Source organism: Dasypus novemcinctus, chromosome 2 (assembly GCF_030445035.2).
Source record: "Dasypus novemcinctus isolate mDasNov1 chromosome 2, mDasNov1.1.hap2, whole genome shotgun sequence".
Taxonomy (NCBI): Eukaryota; Metazoa; Chordata; class Mammalia; order Cingulata; family Dasypodidae; genus Dasypus; species Dasypus novemcinctus.
In genome coordinates this window covers 77,997,999-78,016,110 of record NC_080674.1, presented here as the reverse complement: position 1 = coordinate 78,016,110, position 18,112 = coordinate 77,997,999, and the positions used below count along the sequence as shown (strand labels likewise).

Genomic DNA, 18,112 nt, shown 5'->3' with positions numbered 1-18,112 from the left:
ATAACAGTAGAAATAAATGGAATTAAGAATGAGAAAAACAATAGAGAGAATTTTAGAAAACCAGTATGGGAAGCTGATTTGGCTCAACGGATAGAGCATCCACCTACCACATGGGAGGTCCAGGGTTCAAACCCAGAGCCTCCTGACCCGTGTGATGAGTTGACCCACACACAGTGCTGATGTGCACAAGGAGTGCCGTACCATGCAGGGGTGTCCCCCATGCAGGGGAGCCCCACGCGCAAGGAGTACACCCCATAAGGAGAGCTGCCTAGCGTGAAAAAAGTGTAGGCTGCCCAGGAGTGGCACCGCATACATGGAGACCTGACATAGCAAGATGACACAACAAAAAGAGACACAGATTCCGGGTGACACTGACAAGAATGCAAGTGGACACAAGAACACAGAGCGAATGGACAGAGAGAGCAGACAACTGGGGCGGGGGTTGCAGGGTGGACAGGGAAGGGGAGAGAAATAAAAAATAAAAAACCAATAGTTGGATCTTTAAGAAGATTAACAAAATTGACAAACCCTTAGCCAGACCGACAAAGAAGATGCAAATAAATGAAATAAAAAATGAAAACAGGAACATTACTACCGACTCCACAGAAATAAAAAAAGATCAAAATAGGATACTATGTACAACTGTACGCTAAAAAACTAGACAACGTAGATGAAATGGAAAAATTCCTAGGAATGTATGAACAATCTATACTGTCCCTAGAAGAAATAGGAGACCTCAACAAACAAATCACAAGAGACTGAAACAGTCATCAAACAACTCCCTAATGTAGAAAGCCCAGGATCAGATGTTTCTCAGATAAGTTCTACCAAGCATTCAAAGATTTAATACCAATATTACTCAAGTTCTTCTAAAAAACTGAAGAATGCTACCAAACTCATTCTATGACGCTAATATCACCTTAATAACAAAGCCAGATAAAGCTATTATGAAAAAAGAAAATTACAGACCCATTTCCCTAATGAATACAGATGTAAAAATCTTCAACAAAATACTTGCTAACTGAATCTGACAATACATTAAAAGAATTATTCATCATGATCAAGTAGTTTTATAGCAGGCATGCAAGGGCGGTTCAATACAAGAAAATCAATCAGCACAATACACCACATTAATAATTCAAAGAAGAAAAAACACATGCTCCTATCAATTGATGCGGAAAAGGCATTTGACAAAATACAGCATCCTTTCTTGACAAAAATACTACAGAAGATAGGAATTGAAGGAAACTTTCTCAACATTATAAAGGCCATATAATATAAATCCACAGCTAATGTTGTACTCAATGGTAAAAGACTGAAAGCTTTCCCTGTGAGATCGTGAACAAGACAAGGATGCCCACTATCACCACTGTTGTTCAAGACAGTGATAGAAGTTCTAGCTAAGAGCAATCAGACAAGAAATAAAAGGTGTCCAATTGGAAAGGAAGAAGTAAAACTTTCACTATTCACAGACATGATACTATACCTAGAAAGTCCCGAAAAATCTACAACAAAGCTGCTAGAGCTAATAAACAATATCAGTAGAGTGTCAGGATACAAGGGCAATACACAAAAATCTATGGCATTTCTATACACAATCTGAGGAAGAAGTCAGGAAAAAAAGTTCCACTTACTATAGTAACTAAAAGAAGAAAGTATTTAGGAATAAACTTAACCAAGGATGTAAAGCACTTGTATTCAGAAAACTACAATGCATTGTTAAAAGAAATTTAAAAAGACCTAAATAATTTGAAGAACATTCCATACTCATGGATTGGAAAACTAAATATCATTAAGATGTCTAATCTACCCAAGTTGATATTCAGATTCAATGCAATTCCGATAAAAACTCCACCAGCATTTTTAAAACAAATGGAAAATACAATTATCAAATTTATTTGGAAGGGTAAGGGCCCTTAATAGCCAGAAACATCTTAAAAAGGAAAAGCAAAGTTGGAAAACTCTCAGTTCCGGACTTTAAATCATATTATCTACTATGGTGGTAAATACAGCATGTCACTGGCATAAAGACAGACACAAAGACCAATGGAACTGAACTGATGGTTCAGAAACAGACCTTCACAGCTATGGTCAAGTGATTTTTGACAAGCCTGTCAAACCCACCCATCCTGGACAGAACAGTCTATTGGACAAATGGTGCTGGGAGAAGTGGATATCCATAGCCAAAAGAAAGAAAGAGGACCCCCATCTCACACCTTATACAAAAATTAACTCAAAATGGATCACAAATCTAAATACAAAAGCAAGAATCATAAAACTCCTAGAAGAAAATTTAGGAAAACATCTTCAAGAGCTGGTGGTAGGTGGCAGATTCTTAAACCTTACACCGAAAGCACGAGCCACGAAAGAAAATATGGATAAATTGCACTTTCTCAAACTTAAACACTTCTGTGATTCAAAGGACTTCATCAAGAAGGTAAAAAGGCAGCCAAGGCAGCCCACTCAATGGGAGAAAATATTTGGAAACCAAATATTCAATAAGGGCTTGATTTCCATTCTATATAAAGAAATCATACAACTCAACAAAAAACAAGCAATCCAATTTAAAAATGGGTAAAAGATTTAAATAGACATTCCTCCAAAGAGGAAATACAAATGGCCAAAAAGCACATGAAAAAATGTTCCATATCACTAGCTATTAGGGAAATGCAAATCAAAACAACAATATGTTATCATCTCACACCTCACAGAATGGCCATTATTTTAAAAGAAACGAAAACCATAAGTGCTGGAAAGGATGTGGAGAAATAGGAAGACTTTTTCACTGTTGGTGGGATTGTAAAATGGTATAGCCCCTGTGGGAGACAGTTTGGCACTTCCTCGGGAAGCTAAATATATAACTGCCATATGATCCAGCAATTCCTTTACTAGGAATATATCCAGAAGAACCAAAAACTGTGAATGCACATCTGCACACTGATGTTCATGGTGGCACTATTCACAAGTGCCAAAAGATGGAAACGACCCAAGTGTCCATCAACCAATGAATGGATAAGCAAAATGTGATATCTACATATGATGGAATACTATGCTGCAGTAAAAAGAAATGAAATTGGGACACATATGATACCATGGAGGAATCTTGAAGATATTATGCCAAGTGAGGTAAGCTAGACACGAAAAGACAAATATTGCACAGTCTCATTAATAGGAACTAAATACAAAGAGTTAACACATGAATTAAAATATAGAATTAGGAGATAAAAGGAGGGCTGAAAAGGATGCTTAATGTATGCAGAAGTTTTCATTAGATTGACTGTAAAAGTGTGGAAATATATAGAGTTGATGGTAACACATTATTGTGAGTAGCAGCCAGTTTATAAATGGGAATGTGGCTGAAAAGGATAGTCTAGGTACATAAATGTCAATTGAAAGAATACAAGAGAATAATCTAGGGACTGATAACAGTGAATATAGAGGTGGATGAGAATTGTGGTTGATGGTACAGATGCAAGTGTTCTTCAGTGAGTCAGAACAGATGTATGTTTCTATTGTGGGGTGTTGGGAATATGGAGAAGCATGGAAAAAATACAACTGGTATGACGTATGGACTGTGGTTAACAGCAAAACTGTAATATTCATGCATCTATGCCAAAGTATGCTTTGATAATAGGGAAGTATGGAAAACTGTGCCAAATTTATGCTACAGACCATGGCAGTAATAGTCTGATGATATTATCTCACAAAATACTCTACCACAATGTGGTGTGTTGGTGAAGGGGTGTCATATGTGACTTCTACACATGAGCATGATTGTTTTGTAAATACATAACTTCTGCAACAAAAATATATTTTAAAAAATAATAATAGTGTGGTTTGGGGAAAAATATACCAAATCTAAGATATGGACTATAGTTAGTAGTAAGATTTTGACGATATTTTTTCATAATTTGAAGCAAATGTTTCACAAGAATGCAAGGTGTTAGTGGTGAGTTGATGTATGGGACCCCTATATGATGTTATGCATGTTTGTTTTGTTAGTTCACCAACTTTTACTATTATTATAAACTATTTACGTATGTTCATGTATGAATGATATACTAAATGATATAATAAAACTTTTTAAAAATTAAAATTACTGAGTGGATGTGCCACTGAAAACACACTATAAATGTGTACTTATAGGGATGACAATACATTTCTACTTTTTCCACCAGAAATGCAAATTGGTTATCTGAAAATATCGAATCAGATGGAGAGAAGTCAATACTGTACCAGTACTCATATTTATCTAGATCGCTGTCTATTTTAAATGCAAAGAAAACTTCACATTAGTATGATTTAAGTTCAATAGTACTGGGATAACCTCACTATGAGCTGAATACCTGAGATTGACCAAGGAGTGTGGTTCTCTGTTTGTACTTCTACATCGGACTTATCTTCATTTCTCCCACAATGGAGTATTTTACTGAGCTCTTCCACCTAAAAAAGGAAACCAAAGTTTTATTAAAAACAAATTATATATTAATTTCATAATATACACCACTATCCTGAAATTACAGTAAGTAATTATTTTTCTTGGTAAAGTTTTAAAGAAAAAAAGCACAAGTCTAGCTAGTTTCCTTTTCAGAAAAACAAAAAAAATACTATGACTGTCAAATTTTACATTTTAATTTGCAGAGATAGATGTTTTTATTCTTTAACTCTCTAGCTAAACTTCAAAATACATCCCCCTGCCTCACTGCCCTATCAATGCCTAAATAAAGCAATAGGACTTTGTGAACAGGATCCTTTATTTCTAATAAATAAGAATATTTATATACTAATAGTTTCAAAGGCCAACAGTTCTCCCTAAAACATGTAAATTTCCATCCATATTGAATTAAATTATCTAATATCATTCAGTGTCCTCCACTGTGAATTAAAATATTCACTTAAATACACGATGACATTTAAACACCTTAATGTACATTTCCTTTTAATTATCAGGCTATGACTAAAAACCTGAAATAAAAAAGAACAAAGAAGAGTTCCTCATGCATTGAATGTTCTCGAAAGGATATTTCAAAGGCTAGCATGAGAAAAAATGCCATAAGCAGATGAGGACTGCCTCAGTCAGTACACCTCAGTTTGATAAAATTTTAATGAGACAATGTCCATTATAAACATGAAACTAACCAAAAAACAAGCTTCTAAATATTTCTTTAATACATAAAGCTTAAAAGGAGAAAGGTTGATTAAGCCTGATTATATAGATTATCCAGGTATTTCTTAAATTATAAGATCCTCTGCTACTTCCAAGGCTGGGCTCAAGGTGAGGCAAATTGGGCACAAAATTTAATAAGGCATTTTCTTGGGTTCATGCAAGTACAAGGTCCATACCTGAGAAAGCCCCCTTAAATTCTGCACCCTGGGTGCCTCATCTTTCTTACTCTAATCCTGGCTCTGGCTACTACCAGTACATGCTAGGCATTATCCTTAGTGCTTTGGATAACATCTCATTACTCCTTACAACCTTACCAGTTAGTTATTCTAATCCCCATTTTACGTAAGAAAAATTTTAAGATAAAATTATCTGTACAAGGTTCTTTGCCTCCAAAGCCTGTACAAGTTTTTCTATCATTCATCCTCGATTCTCAAGATTTTTTTTTTACTGCTGCAGATGAAACACAATTCAGTAATTTGGGATGACAGTTAACAACAAAACTCCCCCACTCCCAACCCACAACCAGGGAGGCTAAGAGGAGAGTAGAGGGGAGGAGTTATTACAATCAGCAGTAAAAACTTTCTATGCAAATTAGACCACTATCAAATTACCAATAAAAACCGATATGCTGGATCTTAAAAGAGTAGCAAAACTGTTTTGTTTTTTAAGATCTCTATGGCAAGCAATACTTTAAACAACTTAAACTATAAGTGTTTTTTAAAAGGCTGTCATATTTTGTTCTCCTCCTCCTACAATATCTTTACCATATTTGGATTCTTCTAACACAGTCCTTGCACAATGTAGGTGTTCAAAAACTACTTGCTGAGTAATCAAATAAAAAGTGCTTCTATAATGTCAACAACATTATACAATGTGTACACTAAGGCCTATAACAAAGAAAGTTCTGACGCAGGGTAGGATTATTTTCATAATTCATTTGACAGAGCATAACGAAGTTTGAAACTTTTAATATTTAGCCTACAAATGTAGTTTTAGAAAACGTGCCAATAAATTTCAAAAGATCAGGCAACACCTTAATGTGGCAATAACTTGAAGTTACATGTTAGGAGAGAATGCACCTGCCCAACAAATCAAACGGGAAAAAAAATTATGCCCCTGTTTAAAAAATATTTTTAAAAGACAGCTGAAATACTTGCCCTCAGTGTACATTCTGAAAATTAAATAAGCTAATAAGTTAATGCCTATAACAAAGACAGTTTTATCTTCCCTACTTCCACCAGAACCCCAAGATGATAAATGTCCAACCTTATACATTTAAAGTGTTCAACAGCTTGCAAGAAGTTTTCACACTTAAGTTGATTTACCCTTGTCTACAGTGTGGGACCATCATTTCCATTTTATGGGCAAGAGAGGCTCAGTATCAATTCTCCTATCTAGGGAGTGGTGGGCTTCTGATCAAGTTCAGCACTTGAACTAGTTACAAATGGTCTACTGCCAATAGGACGGTGCAAGTGAGAATGAACACAATCTACAAAGCACTGAAGTTCAATTTATGCCAACCGTAATTGCTAATCATGCACTTATCTAAATCGAGTAACCCACTGTTCGATTTGCTCCAACTGTATTTGGAATTACAACTGCATTTTTTAAATTGTTGTTGCTTATTTCAAATACTTTATAAAGTAGTTCCGTGCCCCTGCAAGGGAGCCCTTCCGAGCTTGGAAGGCCTCGCCTCGGGATGGATGGAGAACCGCGCACCTGCGTGCGAAGCTCCTGGTTGTTGCTCTCGGCGCTCTGGTACAGCCGCTCTGTGTGATGCAGTAGCCTCTCGATCTCCCGCACCTGCCGCTTGCAGCTCCGCAGCTCGCGTTCCAATTTCTCTACTTTCCGCCTCAGGTGAGCCAGCTCAGGCTCGGGGGAGGTGGGCGGCGAGAGCGGCGACGAAGACGGCGACGGTGGCGGAGATGGAGCCTCAGAAGCCATGAGAACGGACGCGAGGGGGTCCGCGGGCGCAGAGGGGCTGCGCTTAGGAGGAGGCAGACGCCCGCAGGCCCAGAGGCCACGAGAGCGCGCGGGTAAAGGGCCGTCTCACACCGGCCCAGGCGCGGTGGCCCCTGGCCATGACGCCCAGGAGCTCGCTGCCTTTAGTCAAGTGCGGCTGCGATCACAAAGCAAAGGGAGGGAGGCTGAGCCCGGCCCGATTCGCACTCCCTTAAAACCGAAAACTTTCCTGGCAACTACCTTCCCCAGCGACGGAGAAAGCGAAAGAAGCGTTGGAGTAGTGGGTGGGCCAGGGAACCAGGGACCAGAAGCTCTCGAGCTGTTCCTGGGCTGAACCGGAAACGATGGCGCGAGCAGTGGGCGGGTCCAGAACTGAAAAGGAAACGACGGGAAGCGGGCAGGGCCTGGTGGCGCACATGCGCACTTCCCGCTGAGTAGTGGGCGTCTGTGGAGTTGGGCTGTGCGTGACAGCCTAAACAGCTGGTAACGTTTGAAGTGGTCACCAAAGCTGTAGAGCGATGGGGAGATCGCGGCCTTTGGTCTCAGGCTTTTGCTCCTACCTACTTTGAAAACTTTTTGCCTAGAGTTTACTTCCCAGCTCCTCGTTTTACGGATGAGAACTCTTGAGTCTCCGAGAAACTGTATGCCAACGCTTAGAGAATTGATACACCAGGACTAGAATCTAGCGTTCTGACGTGCAGCTTACTTAATCACTCTCTAGCTGATTCCATGAATTTCAGCCCCTGGGAAAAGAAAGCAAGTTTGTTAGGTCTGACTTGCAGAAAGGAACATCCCTGATCAGTAAATAAGCGGCAAGATTCTATAGACACAGGAAAGAATTTATTTGGTCTTTCATCCACGTGGAAACTGGCATTGCTTAGTTCACCAGCCGTTAAACCGATGAAGGCTTCTTTGGAACATGCTTACTTCCTTCACCAAGGTCAATAGAATTAGATCCTGAGCTAGGTCTGAGACTGTGGAGGTCAGCAACTATCTCTTGTTCTTCCTCATGGTCGATGGCTCAACACAGCTCCTGTCACAAAGCAGGTGTCCATATACGTGTGCTGAACACAGCTAAGCCTAAGAATCCTGTTTGATATCTGTTTTAGTGGACACTCTGTGTGTCTGTTTTGTTCCTTGCATTACCCACTGTGTTGCGATTTGTGGCACACAGTGAGCTCTCCAGCGGGGACCTGGCCCCTCTAGATCCTGCATGCATTTTTCCTTAGACCTTAAGAGTCCTTCAGTAAAGCAGCCTGTGTGAAAACATAAAGATCGTTTTCTATGCTCAAGCCAACAATGATCTTCTACCTACCAAAGGAAATTTAGTGAAAAGGCGCTGTGTGTCCTTCTTGATTCAAAATAGATGTACTGCCAAAAAATTCTGTCTTCACTTAATGCATTACAGCTCTTTTTATGAATTTATCCCAAAAAAATTTTATAAAAAATATTTTCCACTTTCTCCATCTTTGGGGGTAAGAAATTCCATAAACATTACCTGCAAGGATCACCTTTAAGATAGGATGTCAGTTTTTAATCATTAATTAGACAATGAAGAAATAAGTATATTAGCCACTATTTGAAGCTATGTTTCTTTTATTTGTCTTAAAGCTCTGTTCAATCCTTAGTGTATGCTTCCTAATTTTATTTCCTCAGAATCTTATAAATAAGTTCTTCCGACTTTATCATCCTACCAGTCTTCCTCTGACCATTAATCTGGAAGAAAAGAAGGACATTTATTTTGAGAAAAAAGAGAAAGCTTTGTGTATCAGGAATTACACTAAGGTATGATAACACAGGAGGTTCTTTAGTAGCTTATTAAACAAATTGAATTACATTACATTAAAGATGGCTGGAGATGGGCAGCCCAGGGCTTCTCAAAGCCCCACCCAGTGATTTCTGCCCATATCCCAATAGCTACCTACCCCTTGCTGCAAGTGGGAATAGGAATTGTGTGAGTGTGCATGTGTGGATATATGTTTATTTCTAATCAGGGCACATAGTTCCCCCTAAAAATAGAGGGATATTATGGAATGAATTGTGTTCCCCAAAAAGATATATTCATGTCCTAAATCCCACTCCCATGAATGTGACCCTATTTGGAAATAGGATGTTTGACAATGTTATTAGTTAAGATGAGGCCCTAAACCAGTATGGCTGGTATCCTTAGAAGAAGAGGAAATTTGGACACAGAGCTAGAAGATGGCCATGTGACAGAGGAAAGAATTGAATTATGCCACAAGTCAAGGAACATCATGGATGGCCAGCCACCACCAGAACCCTATAGATTTAAGAGGAAGCATGACCCTGCCCGCATTTTGATTTCGGAATTCTAGCATCCAGAACTCACACAATAAATTTCTCTTGTTTTAAGCCACGCAGTTTGTGGAATCTTGTTATAGCAACCCTGGAAAACTAAGGCAAAGTGATGTTTTTTGTTTTTTTTTTTAATGTAAAGAAGGGGGAAAGGCATATTGAATACATAATTGGTAGTCTTTGCAGTACCTAGTTTTCAAGTCTAAGAGGTACTTAGCACAGTGGGTAGGGCCAGAATCCTAGAGAAACATACTACTAGACCCCTTCATGATTTGATTGTGTTTTATGTTTTTTCTCACTTAATTTTTATTTCAAATCATACACCTTACTTACAAACATTATCAACACTGGCCCATGCAAAACTGCTGAACTTCCCATTGTGCCCCATGTTGGGTGACAGTTGCTGAGATTGGCTCAGCAATAGGTTGGCTCGAAGGGAAGGCAATGCAGAACTTTACAAAATAAAAGAGAGAAAGACACAAGAGAGAAGATAAAGATGGGACCAGGGGACTCACAGCTTCTGGAACTGAGAGCCTCAACCCTAGTTTCCACATCTTATTTATTGGGAAATTACCAAGCAGCTGTTTGCTATCAGAACTGCAACATCATCTACAATAATAGGGAACAACTGCAACATTTACAATAAGGAACAGGTCATACAAAGTTCAAATACAGGGAAGCGGGAAGCAGACTTGGCCCAGTGAATAGGGCATCCGGCTACCACATGGGAGGTCCCCGGTTCAAACCCCAGGCCTCCTTGACCCGTGTGCAGCTGGCCCATGCACAGTGCTGATGCGTGCAAGGAGTGTCCTGCCACGCAGGGGTGTCCCCATGTAGGGGAGCCCCATGCGCAAGCAGTGCACCCCGTAAGAAAGTTCAGCCTGCCCAGGAATGGCGCTGCACACACAGAGCTGACACAGAAGATAACAACAAGAAACACAGATTCCCGTGCTGCTGACAACAACAGAAGCGGACAAAGAAGAACACACAGCAAAATGGACACAGAGAGCAGACAAGGAGGGGGGGGGGCAGGGGAGAGAAATAAATAAAAAATAAAATCTCTTAAAAAAAACAAAGTTCAAATACAATTTAAACTCTTTTTCCCACACAAGACTATTAAATTTTCTTTCTTTTACTGTCCTTCTGTATTTCTTCTCCCCCTCCCCCCTCCCCCAGCATTACTGCCTCTCTGCCAACTTGGGAACCTACTCTCGATTTTGATATGCATCCTTAAATCTGAGTCTACCCTTATATGTTGTTTTGTATGTTTCTTTTACATTTGCAGTATTTTGTTTTACATTTTATGTTCTTTCTTAATTTTCCATGTTAAGTTTGTTTTAAAAATTCGTGTATATTGCTGTATATACATTCAAGAGCTACTACGTAGTATCCAAAGTATAGTAGGTTGAATAGTGCCCCTTCCCCTCAGACTCATACCAACCTGAAACCTCAGAATGTGACCTTTTATAGAAATAGGGTCTTTCAGATGCAATTAAAATGAGATTATCTTGGATTAGGGTGGGCCCTGAATCAAATGACTGGTATCCTTATAAGGAGAGGACATACAGAGAAGGTGGGCACATGAAGACAGAGTTAGGCAGATTGGACTTAAGCTGCCATAAGTCAAGGAATACCAAAGATGGACAGTTTGAAGCTTTTTGTGTATCCCAGAAAAGATCATTTTCTTGAAGCTTATCTATCCATTCCTGTGGGAGTGGGATTCTTTGTATTGGATTCAGTTGGGGGAACTTTGTTTGGATTACTTGAGTGAAGCGTGACCCAGGGTGGGTCTTGATTCTCTTGCTGGAGTCCTTTAAAAACCAAGGACTGAAAGCAGCAGGCACAGAGGAAACAAAAAGTGGCAGAGACAGAGAAACCCCTAGAAGCAGAGAGAGAGGTCCTGGAGGCTGGAGACTAGAATCCGTGGAACACAGAGACACAGAGAAAAAGCCACAGAGATGGAGAAAAGGAATCCAGGAGGTTAGAGAGAAACCTAGTAGAGAGGAAGCCACATATAGGGCAGCCAGAAACTGAGATGAGACCCCAGAAGAGAAGGTGATGCCTCCATGTCCCTTGCTACATGGCAGAAGTCCAGAATCACCAGCAGCCAGTCTTCAGTGAATCAGCATCTTTGATGATGCCTTGATTTGGACATTTTCACATCCTCAGATTTGTAAGCTTTTAACCTAATAAATTCCAGTTATAAAAGCCAATCCATTTCTGGTACATTGCTCCCAGCAGCTTTTAACTAACTGAAATACAGGCATAGGACAGTTTTGCCCTCAGAGCCTTCAAAAGGAAGCTACCCTGCTGACACCTTGATTTCAGACTTCTCACTTCCAGATGGTGAGCAAATAAATTTCTGTTGTTTTAAGTCACCAGGTTTATGGCAGCTCTGAGAAACTAATACACAATGGATACATATACCACATTCTATTTATCCATTCCCCTATTTGTCGACCATAAGTTATCTCCAGTTCTCTGTTGCCACAAACAGCACAATGAAAATCTTTGTTCATGCCACTTTATTGATCACAAATTTCTTTGTGAATTATAATGAGACATGTGATCTCTAGTATTTAGGGCAAATGTTTATTTAAAGTTACTGTGGGGAAGTGAATGTGGCTCAACTGATAGAGCATCTGCCTACCATATAGGAGGTCCAGGGTTCAGTATCCAGGGCCTCCTGTCCCATGTGGTAAGCTGGCCCACGCGTAGTGCTGCTGCAAGCAAGGAGTGTCATGCCACACAGAGGTGCCACCTGCATAGGGGTGCCCCACACGCAAGGAGTGCGCCCCACAAGGAAAGCTAGCCCGGCGCAGAAAAAAAAAAAGCGTAGCCCACCCAGGAGTGGCATCGCACACACAGATATCTGATGCAGCAAGATGATGCAACAAAAAGAGACACAGATTCCCAGTGCCCCCTGACAAGAATGTACGCAGACACAGAAGAACACACGGTGAATGGACACAAAGAGCAGACACCGGTGGTGGGGGTGGGGGAGAGAAGTAAATTAAATAAATAAATAAAGTTACTGTGTTCCACTAGATTGCTTTCTAGAATGGTTGTACCACTTCACATTCTCACCAATAAAGCACAAGCAATTCCTGTGTCCCTATATCTTCCAAAATTTTATATTAGCTGCTCTTAGGATTATTGCCGTTCTTATGAATGTAATGAGCTATATCATTGTTGTTTTAATTTGTGCTTCTCTATTTCTAGGGGACTTTATGCATTTGTTACATTTTAGATGTTTGCTTCTGTACATTGTCTATTCATACCTTTCCCCCATTTCTTTCTTGTTGTTTTGCAGAAGTTCTTTATATAATCTAGATATTTGTCCTTTACCAGTTTTAGAAATTGCGTATGTCTTCTTCTAGTTCATCATATTCCTGTTAACTTTATCTATGGTGTTCTTTATTGAACAAAAATCCTAATTTTTATGTAGTCAAGTCAATCTTTATTTTTTTTCATTTCATTTGCTTTGTGATTTGGGTTTTTGAAACTTATTTTTCCATGAAGTTTTCCTCCACCCTTGAGTCATATTTTCTTTAATTAACTCTATAATTTTACCTTCCAGATTTACCTCTCTTCAATGGGAGAGAGTCAGATTTATTTTTTTCCACATAATAACCTAGCTCTCTTACGACCATCTTCTTTATATTACTTTGTTGTAGTGTGTTAATCATATATCAGGTTGCCATAAATATGTGGGTTTACTTCCAACCTCTCTCTAATCTGTTCCATTTTCTATTAGTCTGTTCCTATGCCAGAAAAAATCAATTTCATTACTTTGGTGTTATAGCATGTCTTCATATCTGGTAGGTCAAGTCCCCACTCTGCTTTTTTAAAAATTGGCTTAATCAATCATGAACTGCTCCGGCTGGCGGGGGCGAATCCAGGGACCTGTGGGAAGAAGCAGAGTGGGGCAGGAGTTGAGAGAATGGAGACAAGACAGGGTTCTGATCAAGTCTCGTTTATTGGGGGTAAAACACGGGAATTTATAGGGAGGGAAGGGAACGTGTACATAGGTGATAGGCTGGTCTTGTGGGTGGCAGACATCCAAGGAAGGGATTGGCCGACAGTTCGCGTCGGGTCTTCGGAGTCTCGCGCCTTGCGCATGCGTATTGCTGTGGTCGCCAGAGTTGCGGCAGGAAGGGGAGAACAAAGAAACAAAGAAACAAAGAGGAAGAAGAATAAGGAAATGACAGGGCAGATTTGTGAACTCCGCCATGTTGTGAGATCCGCCATGTTGTGGGCGTCTGTAAATAGGTCTCACAGCGGGTGGCTCCCCACAATGAACCTCTGTACTTTCATACAAATTTTAAGAGAGTTTGTTGAGTGTGTCAAATAATCTAATGGAATTTTTAAAATACTGCATTGAACATGTGATTTCAAAATTTGGGAAGAATTAACATAAAACTTTACCGTGTTGAGCTCTCCTGACCATATACATTCTCTTTTGCTCCATGTATTCACCCTAGTTTATACTTCGAGTTTTAACATTTTTTTCTGAAAAGATCCTTGGTGTTATTTCTTAAATTATTTCCTAGGCACTCTGTAATTTTATTGCTATTGTGAATGAAATCTTATTTTCTAGTATATTTGAGAGAGAAAGAAAAGTCAAAAGTGATAAATTTCTAGCTTAGACAAAGGAGATAGGAATTATTAGAGAAAACTGTGTTGCGTAGGGGAAAGTGGGGTGCCTTAGTTTTGATTGAGTTGATTATATTGAGTTTGAGATTCCTGCAGGCAATCCAGTACAGATGGTTGGTAAGTGGAGCATTCCAGAAGCCCATCTGAAGCAATCTCAAATGGCTTCAAGGGCCAAGGATAAAGTAAAAGAGTGAGGAACTGCTCCTCATTTCCTGAGAATTGTGGGACCATGTGCGGTTGAGCTTCTGATCTTTCATGAAAGGCATAAATGTGGATGTTTGTGTGAAATCTCTCTATTTAAGACAATTAAAAAACAATTTCTTTGACTTTATTATTAAGTCATCTTCACTGTTCATGTTCACTTTAGGTACCACTCTGGACATCTTCTTATTTTTACAACCACCACTCCTCTCTTTGCCCATATCCTCCCCACTCTTTGCTTTCTAACTTGTCCTTTTCTTCTTCTCTCTTTCCCCTTGAATTTTTTGCTTTTGTTTCAAAAATTTATTTTATATATATATAATAAAAGTTTATTATAAATATAAATAATAAATATATATATATATACACAATAATAGAGCTCTTTTCTCCCAGGCAGTGAATCAGCTAACCCCCAAATCCATTTAATCTTCAGGCCTTTGATTGTTATTTGTAGTATATGCTTTGGAAAAAGCACTTATGACCTCAGTTCTTGTTTTCTGTCCTGTATCTCAGACATCCTTTGCCATAAAGTATATATTTCTCACCAAAAATGTGGCGTTTCCCCTCCACCTCTAAATCTGAGTTTGTCCATGTGATTTGCTTTGGTTAATGGAGTGAGGTGAGGTGCCAGAAGAGTAAGTCAGTTCAGGACTTAGGTCTCGAGAGTCCTTGGTGTTTTTGCTTGCTCTCTTGTGTCCCTGCCATGCCATGGTGATATACCTGGGTATATCTGCTGGTCTCAGGAGGAGAATGAGTGATGCATGGAGCAGATTTATCCCACCTAAAGGGCTTTCACCAAACCCAGCCTAGAGCAGAGACCCCAGGCAAGCCTCAGATGCATTAGCAACTCCAGTGGAGATGAGCCAGCCCGGAGCTGACCCCCAGACTTTTGAGAAATAATAAATGACCCCACTGATTGTGGGGTAGTTTGTATGCAGCAATAGCTAACTGATACTCAATCTGAATGAGAGCCAGTCCAGAAGCCTGTGGATTTCAACCGGCTGGAGTTTAAGTACCTGGGATATATTCCACATATATTCCACAACTGAGAAAGAGTGTTAATTAAATAAAGCTTGATTTATCATTGATTTCTTTTAGAGTATCATCAATTCTGTATTTAATGAACATTTACCTGACATAATTTACATTTGATCCAGTGAACAACCAGTCCTCCCTATCTGACCCTACTGTTTGATGCCACACAAGAATACCTGGGGAGCCATAGCACTTCAGTAGTTATGATTATTGCTCCATATTACTTTTGGTCAATTGACCATTACCTGTTTCTTCCCCTGGAGGCCCAAGGAAAGGATGAGTGGGTGTAACACTAAAATACTGAAGTGATGGTAAAGAAAGCTAGGCAGGCTCCTCTTCACCCCCAGCTATAATACTTACATGTTCCACCTTCATTTTTTATGACTGTCTAATGACTAGAAAAGATTACTATCATGTAGATGATCCCATACTCTCCCTCTACCTCTCATAATGAGAATGCTGACCCTCTGAGGAGAGCCTGTCTGTCTCTACTAGACTGATTCTAGGTCTTCAAGATGCAAAATCAATGATGTAGAACTAGAGCAGTACTTTCTCAAGTCTCTGGGATGAAGGACTTTTTTTTTTTTTTTTAAAGTATTCTAATCCATTGTGAATTGCTAATTTTGTAAAATGCAAGAAAATGTGTGAGGAGGGGAGGAGAGAATTGGGTTGCAAGAAGGGTTGATAGGTAGTATGAAATGGATCCATTTGAATAGTTTTCAAGAGGTACAAGTTAGTTTGTGTTGTTAAAGTTACTTGTCTCTTTGAACTGTACTTCTCTGAATGCAACTGGCCCAGTTGGGTCAGAAATTCATTAGCATTAAAACTATACAAAATAAAACGCTCATGCATCATTGTAACTTCTTTTGATAGTCTTCATTGTTCAATGATACATTTCATTGTGCTAAGTAGGAAGATGCCTGGCTAGTTCTTTAAAATTCATTCAAGCCAGCCCATGTGGAACTATGTCTAATTGCCCATTGGTGGAAACATAAATACTGTCTTTCTCCTCAGCCTGTGCGAATTTAAGATCTTCATTAAAAATCTTAAATAGATTCATTTTCTTACTGCCTCCAAAGTTCCTGGGATGCAAACCCGTTCTGGATTCAACGTTTGAAAAATGTTTTTATGGCAGTCACTGCTGGTTGCCAGCCCAATAGTTATGCTCCCCTCTTCCTAACAAGAGAACCCAAAGTTTATTCAGGGTAGTCATACAGCTAACTAAAAGTTTATATTTCTCACCTTCCCATGCACACGGTTATAGCTAATGAAGAGTTAGTAGAAAGGCAGGACTTTGGGGAAAGCTATTGCTTTTCTGATAAAATGGGACAGAGTCAGCCTTTTTTTTTGTCTTGGCCTTGTCTTACTTCTTAGTCTCTCTACCTGGAAAGTGGGTATTATGCTGGAGGTAGAGTGGCTGTGTTGTAATCACGACACTATCATGAAGCAGAACACCACATGCTAAGGAAAGCAAAGTGAAGAATGATGCTGTGAACTGCAGGTCTCTGGACTTCCTCTGATGTGAGAAAACTAAATCCCTTTTGAACAAGTCACCATAGTTTGGTTTCGATTTCATTCAGCCAAATGTAATGCCTAAAGCACAGTCATTTTGTATGTTGAGTAGCTTATTTACTTTGTTAGATGTTTCAGTAATTGTTGATAACCTAACTTTTTTTACTACATTAGTTTCTAAACCCACTTCATTTCTATGAGTTTCGACCTAAGAAATGATTGCGGATAAAATGACACTAAATTTCAAAACCTCTGGCTTCTTGGTGCTGTTCCTCCATATGAATGAACTAGGAAACATTCCAGTCAAGAAACCTTTCATTTAGCTCAGAGATGAACATTTATATCCTCCAACTTTTTTCCAGAAGTTCAATATTATTTGATGAATCTCCAGCAATTGATATCTCAAAGCTTACTAGAATTTAGACAGAAATTTCATGTATGTTTTGCAACCAGTATGACATAAATATGTTCCTGGTATATTTTGAGGTTTTTCACTTTTCTCCTTTCCCTTTGATAAATATTAGCCAAAAGAGTGTTGTATAGAAGAAGTTGTAATCGTTGTGGAAAGAGTAGGCTGACTGGTTTTACTTGTGTTTGTGTGTGTGTCTGTGTGTGTGTATTTGGGAGAGGGGTGTTATATGGGTTCATTTGCAAAGTGGAACTTGTTACATTGCACATAACTTTTTGATTCAGGGTTTATGAAATGAGTTGTAAACAGAAAGCATGTGCACTGAGCTATTAAGAGCATGTTCCCAAAATAGCATGTGTTTAATATATGCTTGCTGAATTGAATTGAGAAACCATACAGTTCACTATAAAACCAGAGTGGTTTATAGAGAGATGGCTGGAGTGCTGTAGGACTATGGAATTCACAGAGTTTATGAGCTGAGAAAAGTTGTGCAAAATTTTGGAGCTGTGTGATTATTCCTTGGTTCCACCGCCTCTTGGCAAGAGGTGTGAGCAGCGTATCTACAGCAAGAATGCACCCACACTTCACTTGGTCTGTTCTTGCGGAGCCCACACTCCATTTCATCATCCTTCTCAAAAACTGCTCCACGTGGTCACAAACTCTCATTGCAATTGTCATGTGTGAGAAAGCCTTGAGTCATCTGGAGAAGAACCAGAGAGCTGGGGCACAGGACACGTACATTTTTAATTTAGTTCTGCCAATATTGTAGTTCAGGTTACTTAGCCTCTTTATGTCTAAAACATGTTTAGATAAACCTCGAAGGTAGAAATTTCATGAACACAAAATAGGATAAC

General features: G+C 39.3%; 1 protein-coding gene and 1 long non-coding RNA gene across 2 annotated transcripts in view; one reads left to right on the top strand and one right to left on the bottom strand.

Moving 5' to 3' along the window:
- AGGF1 (angiogenic factor with G-patch and FHA domains 1) overlaps positions 1-7,503 on the bottom strand; it is a 58,469-nt gene extending 50,966 nt beyond the window's left edge. Inside the window, exons 1-2 of the mRNA XM_004466553.3 lie at positions 6,887-7,503; positions 4,347-4,443 (exon numbers count right to left, since the gene is read on the bottom strand). Coding sequence (XP_004466610.1) covers positions 4,347-4,443; positions 6,887-7,111 — 322 coding nt within the window. The 5' untranslated portion in view covers positions 7,112-7,503. The remainder of the gene's footprint in view (positions 1-4,346; positions 4,444-6,886) is intronic.
- Positions 7,504-7,570: 67 nt separating this feature from the next.
- Positions 7,571-9,502, top strand: LOC131280105 (uncharacterized). Its single transcript, XR_009187704.2, has 2 exons — positions 7,571-8,914; positions 9,300-9,502. It is a non-coding gene; the product is annotated as an uncharacterized lncRNA (long non-coding RNA).
- Positions 9,503-18,112: the final 8,610 nt, after the last annotated feature.